We start from the raw sequence: 24,877 nt of genomic DNA, 5'->3' as shown, positions 1-24,877 counted from the left end.
AGTGTGACTTAACACCTGTCACTGACAATCAACTAGAGCTGTGGTATGTGGTAATAACCCACGGGACAGCATCATGGTTCAGAACACACACAGCAGTGCATAGGCCAAACACAAATTTCAAAGAAACTCAACTTTTTTTTTTTTTCCACAGAGCGCTGTGAAGGGCACCATCTCCATGGCTGCCCTCACTCCCTCCCCCCACCCCCACTCAGAAGCAAACACACAACAGCTGCTTCTGCTCCATTATATTTGTCTTCAAATTCCACTCTCCTATCAAGATAACCTCCCCATGCAATTTAATCTTTTGAACTTCTGTTCTCTCTCCTTTTCCTCCCAGTTTTCACTGCCTGTCTTTCCTTGCCTAGGCAAGACTCTGTAGAATATAAGAAGTGGAGAAAACCATACCGGGAGATGGAGAATCCTGGCATCAAACACGAAGGTGGGACACATCCATGTCAGCCTCATTCTCTTCCATGGCTTCGTCTTAATGATGTTCTAAATAGAAAGGTTGCTTTAGTCTGAGCTTATATAAATGCTCTTTGTATTTGGGCCTTTTCTTACTAATCCATGGCTTCCATTAAAACACGAAACACAACCTAAATGAACTGCTGAATGAATGAATGGATGAATAGAGATTATACGAACAGGTGTAAAGCAAGACATTAACTCTATTTGGGAAATTATTATTAGATAAGTTGAGAGGCAGAGGCAGGCAGATCTATGAGTTCGAGGCTAGTCTGGTCTATAGAGCAAGTTCCAGGACAACCAGGTCTACACAAAGAAACTCTGTCTCAAAAAAACAAAACAAAAACAAAAACAAAATAAAACAAAACCAAAACAAAAACAAAGAAACTAATTTTGACAACTAGAATGGCAAAAATACATTTTTAAGACTCAAGAATTTTTGTTTATATTAATAAATAAAATGTAAAAACTATATAAAAACTTGAGAGAAAGAGCAAATGGTATTTATATTCACCCAAAACTCTAAAGTTCAAATGGTCCCAGTAGTAGTTACAACAAATATCATTTATTTATAATTTAATACAGTTTTAATTTGAAGACAGGATCTTTCTATGTAGCCCTGGCTGTCTTGGGACCCTTTACCTAGACCAGGCCGGTCTCGAACTTCCAGAGAACACAGCCTCTCTCTGCTTCCAGAGTGTTGGGATTGAAGGCATGTGCCGCTATGCCTGGCTGTAACAAAATATGCTTTATCAAAAGTCTTTGCACATAGTAGAGGCCGAATAGGACCGAAGCAGACATAAGTATTTGCTGTAAGCTGTGCAGCAGTAGGGCTGCTCACCTCACAGCCATCTCCGCCTTCTCCTCTTGGCGAACATGTCTTAATGTTGCTTGTGATCCATCTATCTTATCCATGTGCCTCAGGATTCAGGTGTTTTCACTATTTTATTTTACATACTAATCCCAGTTCCCCTCCTTCTCCTCAAGCTCTCCCCCTGCCTCTCCCCCTTCCTCCCATCTGCTCCTTAGAGAGGGTAAGGCCTCCCATAGGGCATCAAGGAATTCTTTCATATCATTACCACCACGTTGAGGGAGGACCAAAGCCCCGCCCGTCTAGGCTGAGCAAGCTTTCTCTTCATAGAAAAAGTCAGATTATTCATTAGTGATTGCTCCTGGTCCCACCGCCAATGGCACCTCAAACTTCCCAAGCCACGCACTGTCACCCGCTTTCAGGCGGGCTACATCAGTCTTTTTCAGGTTTCCTGGTTGTCTGTCCAAAGTCAGTGACTCCCACTAGTTTGGGTCAGCTTTTTCTGTGGGGTTCCCCATCCTGGTCTTGACCCCTACACTCATGTTATCGCTTCTCCGTCTCTTGACAGTGTTTTGTTTGTTTAGCAAGATCTCACTACATAGCTCAGGCTAGCCTGTAGTAGAACTCTCTGTGTAGCCTTGGCTGGTCCTGAACTTGCAATCTCCTCCCTCAGCTTTGGAGTGCTAGAACCACCTCCTTCTCCGCTGCTTCCATTGTGTACATCCATGATGATCAGTTCTGGGTGAGAATCCTTCTGGAAGATTTCTCACCAACCCTTCCCTTGACTGCAGAAAGATACAAGTAAGAAAATACCAGTTCTGTGTTTGAAAGAGATACTGTAGGGATGTGGTAGCTGGACTGCTGAGCCCTTCAGTGAGAAACCTCACGAGGCTGACTAAAGGGAATCGAACAAGTCAGGAGACAGATTAGGAAGACAGTTATTCTGCAGGTAGATTTCTTACTATTCAAAAGCGTTGGTTTTCTCCACTGAGCAAGTCCATCGAGCCTGTCTTGCTACATTTTTGCCTGTGAGAAAAACAAACCAAGGGGGCAGAGCATGTGGCTTTGGATTGGTAGGCAGCCCAGGAGCAATGGAAACTAGGAAGCTGTGATGGTGAGTCTTCATCATCAACTTGACAGGATCAGGAATCTCCCAGGAGACACACTCGGGAGCCAAGCTAAACACTGTGGGTAATGTACCCCTCTAGCAGAAAGAACGCAAAGGCATCTCTATCCCACAAGCAGAACTCGCTGTCGGGCATGTAAACTCAGTTCTGGCTACTGCTTTTCCATTCTGTGATCTTTTTTCCCCCCTCCCTCCCAGGTTTTCTAGCCTCCTCAAATTCCTACTCATTTCTGAGGCCAAGTAACTCTTCATGTTCTATTCAGAGGAGCGCTAGAGGTTGCTTGGGATCTCTATTCTTTAAAACCCAAGAGTTGGGCTGGAGAAGATGGTACGTTTAAGAGGACTTGCTCTTGCAGAGGATCCAGGTTTGATTCCCAGCACCAACCCATACACGTGTAAGTTCAGTTCCAGGGGGTGCCCTCTTCCAACTTCCATGAGCCTGCATGCACATGGTGCAGACATATATGCCATGCAAGTATGCATCTACAGACATAAAATAAAAAAAAACTTTAAAAATGTGAAAAACCCAAGAGTACCATCATAGACTTTGAATTTATTTTTGTTTTATATAATATAATTTTTGACACACTTCTTAAGCAGAAAGGGAGTGCTTTAAAAGCTTGTTCTTCTTCTTGTCACTGAAAAAGCTAAAGGCCACTGTTTTCTCCTCCCAATTATTATCCTCCTATATCTGCAAAGTCATGATTGTGTACACTCGATTCCAGGGAGTAGGGACTACGGAATCCTCAGTGAAAGGGGGAAAGCGCATGACACACGGCAGAGCATCTAGACCCAGCTTTGTGACTTAGCAGCAGTGTAGTCGAGAGTTGCTTGCTGAAATCTGACTTATGATCTACGTTACCTACATCATAGGGTATTATAAAGCCTAAGTCAGACGGCAGCTGAAAAATCCCATCAAAATGCACGGAGCTACACAAGGACCATAGAGTGCCTGCCTTACAGTGGACAACAGAACGGGCAAGAACCCAGCTTCCTAAAACCCGTGAAGGTATTCTCACAAAAAGCAAAGAACAAAGGAGCAGATATTGGGGTACAGCGGTCAGTGTGGCCAACTGCAGTCTCTAGCTGGAGAACAACCAGGATTCCTTTTATTTCTTCAAGTTTTCTTTTTATTTTTAGAATTTTATATATATATACACACACACATACATACACATGCAAGGCTACACTGAGAAAGCCTGTTTCAAAAAACCAGTGTGTATGTATGTATATATACATATGTATGTACATATATAAAAATATATATACATATACATGCATACACACACATGTGTGGGTACATGAGGTGGCCAGAGGAGGGCATCAGATTCACTAGAGCTACAGTTCCCAGTAGGAGTGGGCTCCCACTCAGTGTGGATGTTGGGAATTGAATGCAGGTCCTCTGCAAGGGCAGTTCTAACTTCTGAGCCGTCTCTCCAGCTCCTCCTTGTATTTCTTTTGTCGAGTCAGATTTCATTTCTAAGGTTACTGGGGTCTGAATGAAAATAAGTCCTATCCCATTTCTCTCTCCTTTAAGCTAAAAAGAGCAAACAGTTAATGACACCGTGATATCCAGCCTTTTCCATTTCCTTGTAGACTCCACGTGGGTTTTCCCCTTCATGAGCTGTCACGCGAAGTGGAAGAGCATTTATTATTTACTATGCGTTATTAAATTTATCTTCATTTTTAAAATGGGTGGTTTTGTTGTGTGTTTTTATCCTTGTATCAATATGTCATCCATATAGCTATCTTTTATTGTTTGTTTAGTTGAAGTCCTCGATGTACTTTTGTTCAGGTCAGATTATTTATAAAAAGCAAGACAAGACAAACCTTCTAGCACGCTTTAGAGTAATTAGAAGGAGCTAGTTGCTTATATCTTTTTTTGTTTCTTTCTTTTATATTTTACCCTATTTAAATATGACATACATAATATATACTTATATTTATGTATTTATATTTATATATGTATATATATATGCTCCATCAAGATCATACAACTGCAGCAATGGGTTATATATGCACAAGGTGGGTCCTTACTAGGGCTCTACACTGGGTCTAAAGAGATCAAGACTTGGACACCTACCTGCTAATTTCAGTACTGATCATATGCACTGCAGTTTATTCGATGGGGTAGTGCTAAAGAATTTATTCATCGTATGGCCTCTTTCCCTTGTTTAGGAATTAACTGCCAGACAAAGGATTCAGAAGGAAAGGCACGTGCAAATAATTCATCCATTTAAAAATCATCGTTGTTTTCATAGGTATGGAAGGCAACATTATACAGCCGTATCCATCTCATGTTCTGGGGACTCGCTTCTAAACTGCAAACTCTTCAAGAGGCCTTCTTTGCTGTCTCCCACGATGTGAGTATGGACACACAGTACAAGCTTACTAAAGAACTCTGAATTTGAAAACTGGCCCACGTACATCCAATAGGCTCCCTTGGGAGCTTCCTTCAGTTGCTTGATACCTGAATGTAACAATCCAGGCAGTGATGACACTCCTAATAATGAGGTCTTACCCACGCAAAGCATCTAAAATCATTTTACTCTAATGCCATCTTGAGTTGTCTTCCTCCACTTCCATTTTTATCTCTCCCATCTTCCTGTCTGCCCCACCCCCCCCCCCCACACACTTGGACATTTTCTCAGAGGAGCCTTTTATTTCTAGAACATAAAGATTCAATCGATATGAAAGGAGAATGGCTTTTTGAACATGTAAGATTTAAGTAGGAAACACAGTATATATAGGTCAGTGTGTTTTCTTCGATAACGTATTCCCACTGTTCTTAGCTATGTATAGCTAAGTCGTCTACGTTGGTGTAATTTTAGACTGAGCTACCAAACTAAAATGTTCGAGGAAACAGATATTACTGAAGAGCATAAGAACACCCCCTTGCAACACTGCTCTCACTGAGTGCTCGGGGAGAAGGTCAGACATCCAGAATGTGCCCAGTTGATGGGAGCTTGCTGTCATGTTTCTGCAGGAGCTATCTATAGAACATTTCAAGACTCAGCCCCTTACACATTTTACCTTGTGACAATCCATAGCGTCACAATCATTTTATCATGTTCCCCAAGCCCTCTTCAGGACATCTGGCTTCATCTTTGACTCCCCCTTTGAGTGAGTGAGAGAGAAGGAGAGAGACAGACCATGGCGCTGGTCTTCAAAACTATAGTTGTCTGTAGCAGAAGGCTCTCAGGTTCTCTACTCTTTCTAGTTTGAACAGGGTTTTTAACTGAAACAAGTTGAGCTTGTAATTTACAAAAACAAAACAAAGAAGCCAACACCAACCAACCAACCAACCAGCCAGCCAGCCAGCCAACCAAGTACACCCTTGATCATGTATTCTAAGGCAGTGTACTTCCCTCTGTTCCACGGTATGTAATTAGATAGATCTGAAATAAAAGGTAAGTTAAATAAGAAGTTTCAGGGACAGGAAAATACCACTTTAAATTCAGGCAGTGTCAAATGCTGTCTTCAACAGACTAGCGAAGGATGTTTCACAGGTGACTTCCCAGGGCTCTTGTTCCCTAATTATTAGCTACCATCCCCTGCCACCCATGCTAAGTCACTATCTCCTGGCAGAAAGACACAGCCAAGAGTTTCTTTATTTCATTTGTCCTTGGAGTTTTTTTTTTTTTTAAATCAGCATCAAGAATGTGGACTGAGCCGAAGTTAGACTAATGCTGCAGCTAAGCAAAAGTGCCACGTTTAACAGCCCCCATTAATTGGGGCCGTCACATGACTCATCTGAAGGAGACAGAAGACAGTGATTTCTTTACAACTCACAGTTGGGTGCAACATGCTAAAAGTAATCCTGTAAATTACATTTTAAATCTTCACCATATTCTGAGCAGATAAAATAGTGGCGTGATTGACCAAACTCCTTTTAAAAGTACACATATTACGATGCATCAGAGTTATAAACAGATGGTATTTGGCCTCCTTCCTATTCTCAACATTTGGAATTTCTAAACTATGTGAATTAAACAATAATATTTTATAAACATACAAGGGATTTTGCTCACTGCTTTGTTAACATAGAAATTATACAATGCTGACATTTATTTAAATTTTAAAAAGTAAACAACAGTGTGCATTGAAATAAAGCAAACTAAAATCAACAGAGAAACATGCTCTGTATGCTTGCCACCTACAGTGGCCCCGGCCTGTTGAAGGGAAGGCATAATGGGTTGAAGAACAAATTGTAGCTTAGCTGGCCTAATCCTTAGTACTCCAAAGGCTCATTTAACACCTCTCTGTAAACAACGGATATTTATTCCACAATTGGCTATTTGACCATCGGTGTTCATTTACTATGTAACCTGCTATTATGGAGTTAAAAGAAGTTCCCCTTCATTGCTTTGACAGCTTTCATCGTAGTGAAAGTGTCTATCAGTTTTAAGCACACACACCACAGACACACACACACACACACACACACACGCGCGCGCGCGCGCGAGAACTGGTTTGGAGCTTCTGCTCCGANGAGAACTGGTTTGGAGCCTCTGCTCCGAAGGAGAAACGCTGTCATGATATCAATATATGTACAGATATTTTCCTCCAGAGAGAAAAGGAAATGTATCAGATCTTAGTGTCATTTCCTGAGACTTTTTTTTTTTTTCTAAATGGTAGCTTAACCCTTCAGCTCGTTTGGAAGGGAGATGCATCTGCTATTCCAATGTACAAAATAGAAGGTGATTAGCTTCCACACACTATTCTAAGATGTGCAAAGTTCGCTGTGGTGAATAAATAATGGAGCAGCTATTCCCATCAGTTTCATGACTCTGAAAGCCCCATCATCTTTGTTTCCTCTAAGTACGCTCACCACGATTTCTTGGGCAGCTCTCTTGGGGTAGGTAGGCTCTTGGAGGCCACCCTCTTCCAGCCTCTTTGTCGAGGTATAGAACACAGATTTTTCTCACACTTTAGCCAATCTATTTATATCTTGAATCTATAATTCGAGAAACATTTCAAATAATCTGGGGGGAAAAATCTCGAGTGATATCAGAGATGGTCATGGGCCCTGTGGGTCAACTGGGTAACAGTTGGTGTCGTGTATCAATTACTTTTGCATACACCCCTATTTTTGGTGAAAAAGCAGGGAGCTATATTACGTACCAGGTATAGACTATTTACAGTGTAATGCAGGCTACATGGGATGGGAAAGAAAAGACCACTGTCGGTGTCAGGGAATGGGTACCCTTTTCCCTTCTCTTGTGCCTTTAACCTGCACACTCAAACATATCACACTCAAACGTCACACTCAAAAGTGGTATGATACACAGCACTTGTTTCGAAAAGCTTTTTAATCCATCAGAAGTCTCAAAATACTAAACATAATTTCTCTACTTTCCCCAGACTTAGAGCGATTGAAGAACAAATCAATGGGCTGCTTCGAAAAGACTGACCAAACAAACTGCTTTAAATACTCCATGTCCTCGTCCTCCTATACAACCCGCGGTGGACAGGTAGGGAAACACAGTTTATAATTCCCAATATGCAGGCATGATGTGGATTGTGGGGGGGAAAGCCCCGAACAAACAAACAACAAACAACAACAACAACAACAACAACAAAAAACTCCCACAAAAACAAACCCAACAACACTCGTTCTGGGCATGTGATTTAAATCAGACTCTGACAATGCCAGAGTGGAGAGGAGTGTTTTAAACGTATAGCCCAGAACCTTTGCAGCAGAATCCTCATGCCCATCGCCCATCTCCTCCGTGGACTGCGTAGGTCAAACTTTAAACAAGTGTGTGTGTGTAGAAAGCAGCGGTTGTCTGCTTAGTGCATCTTCAGATTCACGCTCCGAAGGCCGAACATAGCCACACCGGAACCCAGCACAGTGCCACGGAGCAGGGATGCTGAAGCCGGAGTCGGTGGAACGCCGGGCGCCCGGGCTCGCGTCTCCACTGCGGCCCCGCGGGCTCCAGCGGCTGAGGTGCCCCACCGTGCGCTTGCTAGGGCAGCGGGACGCGGAAACTCTCCGGTGCCCTGCTTTCCCAGAGCCAAGGTGCCTCCCGCCCTCGCCCTTTTGCGCCGAAACGAGCGCGTTGTCCAGGGCGGAAACCATCTGGTCCCCGGTGGCGCCCTGCTACCGGCGACCCCAGGCCTGCGCTGCAGAGCCGGGGGACCACGGCAGGGCTCGGTCGTCAGCACTCGCGGGCGGGGTGTCCTGCAGCTCGGCCAGGAAAGTCTCAGACTGCAGCACGGGTTAGACCCCACCGTGGGTAGACTTGGAGCTGGGAAGGAGGGAGGGAGGGAGGGAGGACAGAGGTGGCAAGCCCCGGACAAGGGATCCTTAATTACAGATTAAAGACACACAAAACTGTATGCTACATTTTCCAAGTGTCAGCTGATGGTCGCGACAAAAGGAAACACTGAACACCAAGGGGGGGGGGCTCCCCCATTTATAATGTGTGCAATGTAAAATGCATGAGGTAGAGACTATGGGTAGGTGGTGCCTGGGGCCAAATCGCAGCTGCACACTCGATGGTGTAGGAGGACAGTTTGCTGATGCACCCAGAGGTCTGGGGAACCTCTTACAGAAAAGACTATAAATACTCCGCTCCAGCACACTTGGTTGCTTTAAAACTTCATTATTCATGCGTTTTTAAGTTTTAAAATTTGGTGCTTAAAGTGTTGCAATTTATCTTTAGTAATAAATACCCATGCAACACACACATACACACATTGTTTTGCAATTCTGTATATTTCATTTTATTGGCCTGGTATCATCACACTAGAAATAAAGGGGCAAAGCCATCAGACGGAAAATCCAGGGAACGTAGCTGCAAGCACCAGCCCACAAATTCTCCGTGGCTCTTTGGATCAAATGGCAAAAGGACACTCTTTTTCCTTTTTTCTTTTAATTGATTATGATCCCGAAACAATCGCCACCCTGCCCCTGGGATTTAAGTTAGAGGTCACTCTGCCATGTCCTGAGTTCTGCAGAGAAGGTAAGTTGTGCAGACTCCGAGGCTCCTGGCTTACCATGATTCAAGCCTCTAGTCCTGCACGATGGCCAATACTAAAATAGGGTAAATGACCTCTGTGTTCCCCCTGGGTTTTCTGGCACTCCTGTATCAGTTCGGAAGCAGAGGGGTTGGTCTGCCTGCACAACGACGAGCCACGCTGAAGGCGGCAAGGCCACAGGGCTCCTTGGTCATTTTCCTAACCTCTCCCCTCCCAGGATTAGCTTCTCCTACTTTTCTATTGTATTTTGTCCCAACAATACCAGCTTTCCCCATAGTGCTTTAGGAAAAAAAAAAAATTCCAAGTGCTTTTTCATGTGGTTCCAGTTAAGTGATTTGCCCACACCCCAAATCGTTCCATTAGCATTCAAGATTAATAGCTGCATATCAGTAATTCTTAAATACCTTCTGATGCATAATTTCAATTTAAATGATCCTGACATTATTGGGCAGGCAAATGCCCGAACCAAGATGTATGTGGACTAGTTGCAGCCAGACGACAGTCCTGCAGCTGGGATAAAACACAACCGGGTAAGTTTCTTCAGCTATTGGAGACTGAGATGCAGTTTTCTCGCTCCCCATGAGTAGACTAGGAGGCTAACAAATGCCAGAGAAGCAAATCACACGGGGTTTTTTCCACTCCCCACTTTCTGGCGCATCTTTAGGCGAATGGTACAGAACCTCTTTAGCATCCATTGCTGGGAGCTAACCACACACTCTGCATCTTCTGGTGGTATCCCTCAGAAACATAAGTAAGGGAAAAAAAAAAAGAGCAAATCACGAGACTGCTTTTTCTTACAGCATCACCCCGCGGCCCTTGATTTAGGCCAGTTGTTAGTTCTTACCACCCACTGAAGAGCAGGGCAGGACTCAGTTTATATTAACAAATGATGCTCATGAATAGGTTTCTAGATGCCAGAGTGAAGATTTCTTCAGTGTTTAATGGGTGGAGAAAGGAGAATGGCATTAAAACCAGCTCTTAAGTCACTCAGGATCCTTGGCTTCACACATCGGTAGGGAATTTCTGTTTCTTTTTTGAATGTACGTCTTATTTCTCTTTAAGTTCTTGTATGGACTAAATACTTTGTTTTAAAACACTCAACTTTGTCCGTAGCTTCAAACTCCATTCCTCTTTCCTAGTTTTGAGTTTATAACGGCCCTTATTTATCCCCTGCTCCCATTAAGAATTTCACAATAAATCCCTGTACCAAATAAATTAAAATCAGCAAGTTCAGACACTCAGGGAAGAGGACATTAATCCACTTAGTAAAATACCCAGAACTCCCCCTCTCATTTTCAGCTCTTCTTAATGTAACGTTAGTAATTGCAGCTGGCTCCTTATACTTCCTCCCTCCCTTTCATTCTGAATCATATTGGCCTTGTTTAACCTTCATTTCCTCTTCTACCCCCCACATTTCTCCACATACTTTTCTTTGACCGTGATTCTTTCTCTCTGCTGCCTGGACTGAAAGGAGGGGAAAAATGGAGCAAGGAACTTAGGACTTTCTGGTCAAACCCTACTCTGCTTCCCCACTCCACTACTGATGCTCTGTAAGTTTTTGGCATCCTCCGGCTGTATAGTTAACTACTCGCATTCGCTGACTGATCACTAAGTTCTTCGGTCTTTTCAGAACTGCTCCATAATCCTGAAGCAACAGCCTTTTTCTTGGCATGCTCTTTGGAATGCCTTTCCTGGCAAGGGCGGGCATTTTGGTTTGACTGCGATTCTTAAGTTACAATTCAAAGCTAACTTGTTCAGTTAGGTTTCTGCTAGCACCGGCTCTGCCTCTCGCTGTTCAGGCCTCCATCGTGCTGCGTGGTAGGGGTGGGCTGTGAGAACACGATGTAATAGACTTACATTGTACTTGATTATCAGTTTTCAAAAGCAGCTGCATGCTTTGATATCTGTGTAAGGAAATATCAGAAGATAATATGCCATTGGTATTTATCACTCTATAATTAAGGATGTGTCAGTGTTTTCATTTAAAAAAACCCTCTATTTTCAGAAATTCATATCTCAGGCATAAATTTCCCTATGAATTAGAGTCTAATACCATATCAGAAGTAGCTTCTTTTAAAGTTACTCCTCCGTTCTTTTTCTTCCTGGGGAAATACGTCCCAGGATGTTGTTCCTGGGTTATCTACTGGGGTGAGAGGAAGCAGGCTCAGCCCTGCATAACTAAGGTGCCACAGTATCAGCCTTCCTTGTCAGCCCTGGCCCTCCGAGAGAATGTGGGACCGCCTTTCACAGCTCGGGGACGCGCAACTTCATCCTTGTAGATTTTAAAGACAACAGAGGCGGGTCAGTTCAGAAATATTACAGGTCCCACTGGGAGGCTCTAGCGCCAGAAATGCTTTTGCATTGCTCTCCTATTGTTCATTTAGAATTCATGCATGGTCAGAAGAAGCAGGAATATGTCTGTGAGGGGAGATACTAGCGACTTAGTGCTCCATGCTCCTTCTGATAGCCAGAGGCAGGAGAAAACAGCAAGCCAACAGATGAAGATACACATTTTCTACTTCCCCTTCTTTGTAGGACTTGACCAATGGAACCAAACATAAATTCAAGAAAGAGCTTGGAAACATCTGAGTCCCAGATAGGACTCTGCCTCCACAGGACTTAAAGCAGGGCAGTGTCCCCTTAGGGCCGCAGTTTTCCACGTGTGAATTAACCTGAGAGGCCATAGAGACAAATTCTTGACAAGAGAACCACACAGATGAATCCAGCAAATGTAAGAAGAGAGAATGGTGGAGATTGTGACAGACACCATGCACGTTCAATGCCCCCTTAAAGACCAGATAAAAGCAATCATAAAAGCACATTGGCCGCACTTCATGGTCTCTCATGTGCCTCTTATCCATGTAGCCTTTTGTCTGGAGGCAAGAGAAATCAAATTAGGGGTTCAAGTGAGTAATGCAATTTGAACTTGATGCTTCCTCAAAGATCAAATTCTTTGTCTTTCTGTAACTCTAATGTATTCTGGTTACTAAATATGCTGGTATGGTTTAATTTTCTCAATTGTGAATTGATACTGTGAACATTAAAACTTCAAATACAAATGACTCCATTGCTCTCCCCCCCCCCCAAGTCACACAAGTACGTTTTCCCTGTAAGAGTGACATCGAACACTCTACAGTATGTATTCAAACACAGTAAGAGATAGGGAGCTCAAGAAGCACTACAGATTATCCCTTAAGCCATCAATTCAGTCTCTGGGTTGAACGTCAGTGGAAGAGCTGCTAGGAAGAGCTGCATGTTCAAGGCAAAAAAGTTTAGGGAACCCAAGGATAGCGAAGTCTGACTTTGTCCATAATATGATTTGTGTCTAGGTTAAAATCAAGTCCTAGCCTTCTGGAAAGTAGAGAGACACCTTCTCATGCCTAATTAGAAGTCTGAGCAGTTTTGATCACTTTCTGTGGGAAAAATAATGGTTTTCCTACTCAGGAAGTCAGACTGTTAAAGCTGGTGGGCAAGGAGTCCTGACCACTCGTTTCCCAGTGGAAATGAATTATAACTCCAGTCAGAAGGCACAGCCCATAATAACAACAATAATATTTAAGACACACAAAGAGGCAGAAAGCAAAAGTAATAATAAGCCTTTCTGAGCCAATGAGCTTCCCCTGTAGAGGAGGTTGTTAGCTACAGAGGGAATGTGCTTCTACTGCAGGGTTGTCCCCTTCCCACCAGAATTCCCAAGGGGCAGCTGTAAAGTTGGTGCTAACTCTTGTCGTTTTGTGCAATATTTTAACCACATATTTACCTTCTTTGAGCAGCAGGTAGAACTGCTTGTTTTAAAACGGTCTCAGTTGCATTTTAGTGAAAGCTTTAAGGGAAGATGGCCTGTATCTCAATTCATGGCTTAAGATGCAACACGTCTATGGTGATGTTTATAATATAGGCTCTCCACTCTCTTCATTGTTAATATAACATCTGATGACAAGCACTCCAGTTTTCTCCTGGAGTGAGAGGCACTTAAGGTGAGGCTTGTTAAGATCCTGTAGAAGAGTAAAAACCACAGACCATGCCAGCATTAAAGGACATCGGGGGGGAAACATCTGAAGACGGATTCCATCACCCTTGGAAGTAACTTAGGGCTTCTATGAAATCTTTTTTGTGGCTCATGATATTTCTGGGTAGCAGATGCTTTCTCAAAAACAGATTTTACTTTTAAAAATATCAAATATAATTAACACTTTCCACTAAAATGAAGTCTTTGCTCCCAGATGCATTTCAAGGTGTTGGAATTAATCCATGTGGCCTTCTACAGCTGAGAGTCTCCACCTCATTATAGGTTCTGCTGTCCCCTCTATGTGGTATGCCTGAAGACCTGTGACTAAGAGCAGGGCATCCAGCTTAACCGTATTTGAAAGATGCCTGCCAAACGGGGATGTTTTGATAATCTTTTGATTTATTCTGTCAATACTGGCATATTGATGAGGTTAAGAACTACATATTGTATTACCCGTTGAGAGAAACAGAGAGTGTGTAGATAGAAGGCAAGTACCTTAGACGCTGTGTCATATTTGATAATAGCTAGACTTTAAAGCTATTTAAAATTTAAAAAAGAAACAAAAACTAAAAGTACCTATAAAAGAGCAAAAGTTTCAAAAACAAACAAACAAACAAAACAACAACATACTAAAACCAGGAACTACGGGAATTACTTAGCCTCTCTTCTAACATAATTATGAGTCAACTCTATTCCCAGTTATCCACTGACTTCAAGTGCTGGCTAACTTGTTAGCACCGCACTCAGCATGTCATAGCAATTGGGAAGTACAGATGTGCACACAGAGATACAGATGTGCCTTTAACAATGTTCAGAACTGTGCATCGACCGAACGTTTTATGACTTCGAGGCGCCAATACTGACTGTGCGTGCATAGCTTTTCCTAAGTGGCAACTATACTGTAAATCTGTAGCCTGTGGGGAATGATGAGCACACCCAACAGCAAAAGTTGATTTGAATTTGAGTGAAGGAGAAATTCCATGCACGGGTTATGTGCAGCATCACTATCACAGTTGCCTCCAATCGGGAAAATGGGGTTAGGGATGTAGTTTGGTTGGTAGAGTTTGCCTTGCATTGCCAAAGCTCTGGGTTCCAATGGCCTGGCATCACACAAGCTGCAGTGGTGGATACCTGCAATCCTAATACTTGGAGGTTGAGGCAGAAGGACAGGAGGCCCAAGGCCACACTGGGCTACACAGTGAGTTTGAGATGAACTTGGGGAATGGCAGATCTTATTTGGGGAAAAAAAAAAAGGAGGAAGATATTTAAATATTTGGGACATACTCTCTGAAGAGATTCAATTTCTTCCTATTAACCAGTGAAAAAGAACCACAGAAAACCAGAGAAACCAAGTATCTTTTCTTGGCCACCTGTGAAAAGTATCTTTCTGGCTACATCATTTCATTAGAGGGTATAAAGTAAAACCTTGCCCAAGAGATGTATCTATGAGCTTCTTATTTACAATGATATCTTCTGTTTTGCTCTCAAATGAACCATCCCTACTAGATTCCTTACTCCAAAGATTAAGACAAGGTGGGACTTCTGAGAGCTTCTGGGCCCTTTATGAACGGGGTGGGGTATCTTTGTCTAGTGGCCTCCTTGTAGGCAAGGACAAAAAGCCAGTGGCATAGTGGTCCCACCTGCTGTGGTTCTCATAGTAGACAGGCATGAGTCTACCCACAGACAGCTAGGTTTCTTTCTGCTGCTTCCATTTCCTGCTCTGAAACTCCCAGCTCTCAGGGATTTCCTTCCTAGGCCACTGGTCTACATGACTGCCTTTACCCTGAGGACCGTGCATGGCTCCCTAACCCTGACTGATTTTCTGATTTCTAATTTGATACCCATCACAAGGACTCTGTAGGACTTTAGTGCAACCATCTGCTCCATCTTGGATGCTTGCTAGACCACCCAGCTCCTCTAGAGAACAGAGACCCAGGGTTGGCCCTAGTCTAGTCACCTCTCTGGCTTTTCCTCACTCTGCATTACATAGAAGTTTTCCATTTCAATAGGCAAGGAAGTTACAATTTACCTGGCAGTAAACAGAAGATGGTTTATCAACAGACTTTACCTTAATGACTACAAATGTTTACCTCCTGCTTTCCAGAATGCAAAGAAAGTCTTGGAAATGTCATAATATGTAACAAACATTTGCAGCTCAGATCCTTGTTCATCCTTAGAAGAGACAATCGTATTCTGTCTTCTCTGACACAAGGCAGCATTCAGTAAGAAACAGATAGGTGCACACACTTAAACGCAAATGAATATGCTAATTAAAATTACAGCGGGTAGTTTATTAAAAATTTATTTTACAATCCAGACATTTAAAATATCTTTACACCAACAAACAGAGCAGCTTGACTACAAGAATCATAAGTGACTTATCACAGAAAGAATATATTTGTAGTTGGATGCAAATATTTTTGAAGAATATTTGTACCAAATTATGGCTTTGTCAGAAGCATTTTGATTTCTCTATTTTTACCCATAAGAAGAAAATGTAGAACAAGTATCTCGTGTTCATTTTATGGATGAGAGGCCTTCACTCACTGTGTCTGCCATGTTTGTCCACATTACAGCTGTTTATCTTGCAAGTTTCTTTAAGATTAATTAAATGCAAATGAAACTCTGGGAATCATGGGAATACCTGCCAGACCCCTTATTAATACCTTCACTTAAAAATCCCTGTGCCAGAGAGTCATTAATTTGCTAAAAGAAAAGTGCTAAAGCAGCCCTTTGCCTACAGCAGCTTTGAGATGGCTGCCCAATTAGTTCAGGAGCATTCTGATCCTCCTTCTAGGCCCTGTGGCCCTTTGAGGACACAAGAAGGCTCCGATGATAACCTGGCAACCCAGGTAGAAACTCAGCCAAGTGTGAGTGTTTGAAGCTGCAGTTTGGCTGCCATCGTGTCGGCAGAAAGAAAGAATTCAGGCACCATGTCATCCAGTACAAAGGATAAAAACAGATTCAACCGGAAATTCAATGCGGCACCACATATGGGACACATGAGTGCGGTTATACAACAGGCCACATATTTTTTTTTGAACAGTCTCCTACATGTGATGCCGAGGACATGTGTAACCATCATAACGTCTCTAGGAATCTGTATTTAATTTGAGTTGGGGTGGTGGCAGGGATTGGAGATCTGAAGCCGCCACAGGTTTGTGGCAGATGGCTCTGTGTCAGCTATGACAAGCAGCCAGGCTCGGCTTCCTCTGCAGATTTTCTTTTCTCTCTGATCAGGTAAATATGGGCACACTCTGGAAAGTTCTTCAGATTCTGCCTTAGGCTGCAAGTTTGTGACTTAGCCCCATCTGTCACAAATCTTCCCTGGGTTCTGTTGTGAGCAGAGACCTGAATTTGCCATGTAGGGCTGCCCAAGAAAATGGAGCCACTTCACCCTGCAACAAGGGGGAGGAGAGATTAGAAAGCAGTGAAGAAGCGCAGGCCCTGAAATGAGAGACGGCTGAAAACTCACACTGCAAACTTGCCTCATCTCTCTAGCTACAACTCCCAAGCCACCAAGCTCCATGGATCACTCCAGAAAAGCCTGGCTTCTGGCTGGTTTAAGACAGCACTGGCTTCAGCTGGAAGAGGGAGCAGTTTGCACTTGGGGAAACTGCTGCACACATCCCTCAGTTTACGACATGCATGATGGCTCTTAGAAGGTGACCACCTGTCTTTGAACTTTCACACACAGAAGGTATATGGAACTCTCAATAAACAGCTTTACCATGTGAGTTTTACCCTTAAGGAGCAAGGGCACAAGATAAATGCCCTCACTAGTACATGGAATTTATAAGGTGCTTTATATTGCCAAATGGGTTTTATTCATTATTTCATTATAGCACTTCCTCGGGGAAAAATGCTATTATGGTTGGGAAAAAAAAAAAAAAAAACTTCTAGATCTGCAGATAAGTAACCCACAAGCCAAGTATTTACCTAAGGAGAATGACAAAATCTCAACCAAGTTAAACGGACCAAAGCAGAGACAAACCATACAAAATCATGGTAAGGGAAGACAAAAGGAGGAGAGGAGAAGATGGGAGGGGAGGAGGAAGGTATATGGGAGACAGAAGAAGGAGAGAAAGACACAGAACCTGCATAATATTTTGCAGGTGTAGCTTAGAGATTCTATAAGCTCTTGAGAGAGCACTATAAATCTTTTCATTTTCTCAGGAAAAAGTAAGATTTTAGAGTCGCGTTAATGCTGGTGACATCCACCTTATCCATATCTAGACTCCCTGCTCTAATTTAAAGGGGACTCCAGAGTGACAGTCTCTTAAAGGGACTTAGAAAAAGCTTGGTTGTGGTTTGGATGAATGTAGTTTGACATAATTAAGACCATTGCAAATGGCTTTTCTGGGCATCGAGTCTGCTTTGTAAGCACAATCATTGCTTGGAATTAGTTTTAGACAAAAATCTGAAAATTCTTTCCTCCAAATAATAGAGTTTGTAGCTCTCAACTGCTGAACAATTTAAAAAGGACAGAGTAAAAGATCAACAGTTATTTCTGAAAACATTGGGAAACTACAGGTGACTCCCCCAGAGCACAAGGACACTTTCCTCCTTTTCCCAAGTGCAAGCACACACACGCACAGAGATACACAGACTGACACACGTATACACAGATACATACATACATACAAGACACACATATACACACAGACACTTGTATTCACACAGACACAGCACACACATACTACACACACTCACCACCACTGCCCAGTTTGTAAGTCAAAGCAAATGAAGAACAGGATAGAAATGAGGTCTCTGCTGTGAGCACGGGTCTCTACCCTGCACACTGGCCATATTCTTGCTCTGTTTTCAATACTGATAATAAGGGACTATCTCTTTTTTTCCAAAGCACTTAAAAAGAAAAGGATAAAAAGTTATGATGAAGCACAATGTGAAGTTATGATGAAGCACAATGTGCTAGTCTCACACAATTGTTAGAGTGTTTCAGAGAGTCATGGACTAAAATCAAGGCCAAAAGTGCGACTTCCATCCAGGCTGGCCTCTGGAAAAGTGCTACTGTCGGTGTAAAACGTCAGTGCCACTGGCGTTGCACTGGAACTGAAACCCCATGTCCAGTAGGCTGATGGGTCCAGAAGAGCTCTTACTGCGAGAGAAATCAAACTTTTTTTTCCCCCCACAGAAGTACACGGTTAATTAATTTTCTACCTGGAGCAAGATACAGGTTAATGTTAGAAAAAATGTTATAGTCAAAACCTGTATGTAATTTATGCATGTAAATTTTTTAAGAAGTAGATTTTAGATTTTTTAAAGTGATAAAAAGGTTTAGATTTTAAGATTATTAAGAAGCATTTACTTTTTTACATGTATTAGATTTTTCCAATGATCTTTAAGTGTGTATGTGTGTGAGCGTGAGACACCTGCACATGCACACATACACACGGGGGAGGGGGATAAATATTTAAACCTCACAGGCCTGAAACTCTAGATGGTACAGTGTTGGAATGATGTTGAACATGAACCTTTAGCAACAACAAGAAAAGGCGTAAAATGTAAAAGGAACAAATGAAGGAATCCAATGACATTCTGTCCTCTCAGACTTAGGAGTATATGCTTTATAAAAGCAAACACAACTGTCCAACAGAAGAAGTAAAATAATAAAAGAAAAAAAGGAAGAAAAAAAAGAGCATTTTTTAAAAAAAGCCTTTGTACTCTTTTTCCAAACACATGAAGGGTCCTTTTCCATTGCACAAGTAAGCAGAGCTGTCCTGGAGGGAAGCACGTCTCCATCATCTGCTCAGGAGAGCAGGTGCCACCTGAGACTGGGACAGGGACAAGACAGAACTGGAGACAAGACTGTAGCTTATGCTTTTCATACCTTTTGGACACATCCATTCTTAATAGTTTGACCTGTTTTAGTATAACAAACCAGACTTGAGTCCATTCCTAGGGTTTTTAATCCAGTGCCTCATGATGGGCCATTAGTCTTACTGCTCTTGGTTTCTTGTAATTTTAGATAACTTACTTTAAATTTTGAGAATAATTTTTAGATACAATATCACTAACATTTTCCAATGAGGGCATATATTAAGGCATATCATAGATTTAAAACAAAAAAAAATTCATTGCAAAAGTACTTAAAATACACATGTAAATTCTTATAGATTACTAATTTATAAAACATTGAGTTGCAAGGTTTATCATGTAAAAACTAAAGTTATCTGGGAGAGTTAAAATGTAGCAGTTTAGTTATGAGCCATTTTTAAGTATGTCAAGAATTTTGTATATTAACATCATACAACAAGCTAACATTCTTTTAAAATTTTTCCATTATTTGTCAAATAAACATTATATCTCAGAAGGGTAGTAATTCTATTGAGAAAGGTCAGCTAGAAATCTGCTTTTTTCTAACTACAGACAACTGTTGCAGGCCTTGTGAAAGAGTTGAAGACTCCGATGAAGTGTAATAGGGCTAGGAGAACTTGACCTGAACCAACATTAAAACAAAAAAATTTTGATGGTATAACAGATTTATAAACACTTCATCCAAATTCCCAAATATAACAAAGAGTTGATATTTTACCTGTGAAAACAAAGAAATAAGTTCACATCACAAATATAGCAAGAATCCACTTGTACCAAAATTTGTATTTCCTTAACTTCGTAGCCTGCATGCTCTGCCTGCCTATCACATGCGTGGTGGACGTAAACGAGAGCTCTACTGGGCTTTGGACTGAGTGAACGCTGGAGTGAGCCTTGGAGGCCCACTCTTTGCGAGGCTTCCCATGCATGATACAACAGTTCTGGGCTCCGGCATTGACACTGAAGCCTGGAACTGTTCAGTCAGCATTTTAAACCATTATGAGCTACCTTCTGAACCATTGCCAAGTTAATAGACAATGAAAGATAATGAGCTTGAAATTGGGTGTTAAATTGCATTTTTGGTTCTCTTCCTTTTTTTGTTGAGGTTTAACTGTTTCCTGGAGAAATAAAGTCATGTTTTTCAAGTATCAACATGTAAATATGTATTTTAGGCCTTGAATAAATAAAGGCAGAGGAGTGTATTTCATGCTGAAGGCTATATATTAACATAGAAAATGAAAAGATTCTGTACTATAAAAGTGCTAGATTGTAAACTTTGCTAACCTTAATAAAATGAAGACACTACAGTCAAAGGACATGAGGAAGTGAGTTCCTCATGGCCTAGAGCCACCTCTGGAGCCCAGAGAGCAGATCCCACTTTAGCTACTTACATTTCCAGTAGGGGCCTTTTGTGCTATTTCTATAATTTAGGATGCTTGATTCAGGTAAGGGAAGAGGAGGTGAGTACGGGTGGTGCTATTCATATAAACCATTTGCCTTGACATTTTGAGCTGAGACCCATGGATCTGACTCTAAATATACTAAGAATTTTGTGTGCCCATTTTGCATAGACTGTGGGGTGGGGGAATAAAACTTCTGAAAGCTGTCTGTCTTTATGTGTGTAGTTCAATCAGCAGCAAACTTCACTAATGTCATTCCCTTACATTTCTGAGCACTTAGGATTTCATTATGATGGGAAGAAAGGCTTATCCTTATTAGTATAATTGTGGAATCTTCCCTTTACTTCCTTTTCAACTAATGAGTTACATTAATCCAGGTTCATTTTTATAAGCCTCTTGGGGCTAAATGTACAGGACAGTCATCTTAGAAAACAATAAATTAAAAAGAAACCATGTACTGTGCATGAAGTGCACGTATTTCCTAAGACCTAGGTTAATACAACCAGCATCCAGTTTAATTAATCCTTGTTAGTGTAACAACCAATACCCTCCCTAGCATGTTTCCTTTAAACATTAGTATGTTAATTAGATGCTTTTTTTTTTTAAAAAATTCTTTGTATTTAAATGTGGCATTTCTATCACGTAAATTTCTTCTCAATAGCTACCTTATAAAGATGTTTTCTTATAATATCTGGTCTCTTGCAGAAACTCTGGAGCCTCTTTGAAAGCTGTTCAGGTGTGGAATACAGATACTCAGCTGCAGGAAAAACAGATACATTTTTAATGAAACAAAAACCTCAAAGCACACACTCGATATTAGTCACTTTACTAATTAAAAATGCATATTGCTCTGTGCCGCCTCATGTTTTACATTATTTAAGCATGATTTTATAAGGTTACCTCAGCTCACAAGGATGTTTAATGCTAAATAAGACTGTGTAGTTGTGCTGTTTAGACATTTCCTCTGGGTGATTAAAATACATTATTCTAATGTAGCACAATGCATATGTGATGTATTTAGTGATGAGAATTTTTCAGAGAACCAGTACGATAGCTGGATGCACTCTGTCCAACAGTTGCATATTATTAACTAGTCAATTGTTTAAAGAATTTGCTATGACTTTCAATCCTTGAATTTTCTCTGTGTGTATCATTAAAAAAAAATCTGTTAGCAATTGCAGCAGTACTGACCTGCTTATAAAAATCCGTCATTATGAGATGTGTATGCTAACAATGAAGAATGCTATTTGAAAACTTGCTTTTTTTGTTATCTTAAAAGAACAGATGGTAAATATAAGCTTACTCTAATGTATTAAAACACATAAATTTTTTCCTTAACACTAACATGTTGACTTGCCAAATAAACAATTGCTCCTACTCAAGTTTATTTTCAAACTTTTAGTTTAGCATGGATCCTGTATTAAATCACAACAAAGAAAAAGCACATGAAAGTAGCTACCTGGAAATATTTCAGGATAAACCAAGTCTTTGGGACAAAGTGGGTAGCAGCCACAGTACACAGCTTCCAACCTGCAGAGACGTCAGAGAGGGGTCAAGGGTAGAGCAGGCACAGCATCAGTCAGAGGGGAGCTATGTGGGACAAAAACCATGGTCGGCAGTACACCCCTAAACGCCAGAGTTGCTCTTTGCAAGATTTTATTGATCACGCCCGACTTCCATGGGACAGAACCGGCAGCATATGCTTTGTTCACTGAATTAATCACAGCGCAGCGCTGCATTTCCGTTGTTTCTAAAATACTGTTTAACACATTTTATAATCAGCAGATAAACACATTCAACAGCATGGGAAAGTATGGGCAGCTTTTCCTAATAATGCTGCAAAGCCTCAGAATGTTCATTTTTCAAAAAATGTTTAAATAAAATAGCAAATACTTTAGCAGGGAAGCCGTAGAAATGATCGAGGCACTTTTAAAAGCACAGGGAAAAAAATTTACAATCTGTTGTGATGGGGCATTTTCATTTCAAGCTCAGGCTTTGAAACAATTTGTTATTATGCAGATGTAAAACTCTCCCTTTGTGGAAAAACTCTTGTTCAGATTATTTTAATTTTGCTTTTCTCACGAAAAATTCGGCTTACTTTCTATTTTATCAGGAAAGAATACTTTCACTATTAAACAAACACAAAGTTCTGCAGTGTGAGTTTCCCCAGGGAGCATCTACAGGAGCTTTTCTCCCTGTGGCAGTGGTAGGGGCTAAGCAGAGGGAAGGCATAGCCCCTTGCAGTCTTGCTAGGTTTGCACAATGGCTATTGATCTGACATATCTCAAACCTTGAAGATACCACTGTCATTTCTGTTGGCTAGAAATTATGCAGTGAAATTCAAAACACTCTTTAAAATATGTTTATTTTATGAGAAACTTTGAATTGCATCCAAAATGTTGACCAAAGGCAGAATTTATTTTGAACTGCAGATTTTTTTTTCGGTCCAAGAATGATCTGAAGTCATGTCAATGTTTACCTTGTTTATTTACAGTGACAGAGTACATGCAATTTAAACTGTTTTGAAGTGGGGGATGTTTTCCCTATTTTTATTATGTTAAACTGAAATTAGTATAAAGGGAAAGTATTGACTTGGAGCTCCAATTCTGGAAAAATGCTAAGTTTTTATAAAGCACGGTAGACATGCAAAGGTTTCAGGGACCAACGATCACCGAGAAGACGAGCACTCTAACCCTTTTCTGCACGTGCACGTCTCATAAGCACAGCTATAAACTACGCTGTGCTGCAGTACGAATCATTAAGAAAACTTTTGAGCATATCAGCCTGTGATGTACTTCACGAACCAAAGGAAAATATGCACGGTGTCTGAAGTCACTCGGTTCTAAAATGCTGTGCCAACGGTAAAGCAAATACATATGAACATTCTTTTATAATTACATAAGTTAAGAGAGAAATCACAGGCATTTCAGAAAGTGCATATTATCTGCTTTTTAATAATGAATTTGAATCATTCTGTACACTAAAAGAAAATCATTACAGGCTGACTTACATTTCAAGTCGTTGTATGAGTATATAATACCCTATGATCAAAATGTCTCTACCAATGAACACGCCATACAATAAGATGGGAACAGCATTATTTGATGTTACATAAAAAAATTTAAAAAAAAACCACCACCTAGATTTTAGTTTTTATTTTATTTATTTATTTTTTTTTTTGCAAATAGTCATCTAATCCATAGTCAAAGTTCTAATTCATTAAAGCAGAACAATCTCTTTCAGCTAGTTTTGGACTTGTTAAAATACTAGTGTTAATATTTAGCTTGGGATTACATTTTAAAATATACAAACAAGTCTATAACATTTAAAAATAAATCACACAACATCCTCATAAGTTCTTCATATTTTGCTATTCTGAAAAACACTCATGATAATACAATTATTCATTATTTCGATCCTTATGCACTACCAGTTAAATAATAAATAGGGTTCCAATTGATCTATTGTTAAAATGACTAGTAAATGACCTTTTTATTCCAATTAACAAATCATCAGCTAAATCTATGAATCTTAATATTCAGATCTATTCACTTCAATTCATACAATTTATCTGCAAATAGTTGTTGGGCTTTTGATTCTAAATATAATTAGCTGATAATTTTGCTTGGCTGAATTACTTTTCTGGAGGGCCTGCAAAGGCTCTCAGTCGCATTATCTAGCAATAATGAATCTGATAGGTGAAATTTTTTACTGTAATGAGGATGAGACACAGTTGTGACACCTGAGTCTACTAATAACAGAAGACTGCTAATTATCGACAGCACTTTTTTTGTCTGATGCAAGGAGAAAAAAAATCCCTCATTATTAAAAAATAAAAAGTTACAATTATAAGTGACACCGGAGGAGAGTAAATAAAACGGAGTGATTAAAACATCGCTGCTTTAAGGGTGCTTTAATTAAGTGGAAATGCTAATGTTGTCATACTTAGCAGATGGGATTAAAATTAGTTATTGTAAGTAACTCATATTTTATGTTATGGTTTCCACAGCATGTCTACAAGATCTAAGAAAGTGATACATTCCATAAGACATTTTAAAAATGAAATTCTCATACTCTTTACAACTCATAATAATGAACATCATGAATAAACTATTGAAAAAAATCCTGCCAAGGATTTTTACCATAGTGACTTAACTAGCAAGGAATGCATCCATAATGTACTGGACTGTTACAGTCTCTCTGATGGTATGCCTTTTTCTTTGCTGATTGCTGCATTCCCTATTTCA

General features: G+C 40.8%; 1 protein-coding gene across 11 annotated transcripts in view; it reads right to left on the bottom strand.

Annotated features, from left to right (window-relative positions):
- Positions 1-24,877, bottom strand: part of Gtdc1 (glycosyltransferase like domain containing 1) — a 401,452-nt gene that overhangs the window by 62,041 nt on the left and 314,534 nt on the right. For 10 of the 11 annotated variants that reach the window (XM_050139902.1, XM_050139903.1, XM_050139901.1 and 7 more), the window contains 3 exons: positions 22,090-22,160; positions 21,296-21,387; positions 15,666-16,793 (listed from right to left, as the gene is read on the bottom strand). The exons of the other annotated variant lie outside the window; for it this stretch is intronic. In XM_050139902.1, coding sequence (XP_049995859.1) covers positions 16,710-16,793; positions 21,296-21,387; positions 22,090-22,160 — 247 coding nt within the window. In that variant the 3' untranslated portion in view covers positions 15,666-16,709. Of the gene's footprint in view, positions 1-15,665; positions 16,794-21,295; positions 21,388-22,089; positions 22,161-24,877 lie in introns of those variants that run through there. 11 annotated transcript variants of the gene reach the window in all.

The sequence above is a fragment of the Alexandromys fortis genome, unplaced genomic scaffold (assembly GCF_014885135.2).
Source record: "Alexandromys fortis isolate MF-2015 unplaced genomic scaffold, M_Fortis_MF-2015_v1.1 scaffold_33, whole genome shotgun sequence".
Taxonomy (NCBI): domain Eukaryota; kingdom Metazoa; phylum Chordata; class Mammalia; order Rodentia; family Cricetidae; genus Alexandromys; species Alexandromys fortis.
The sequence above is the reverse complement of the archived record's forward strand: the minus strand, read 5'-3'. Positions and strand labels throughout refer to the sequence as shown.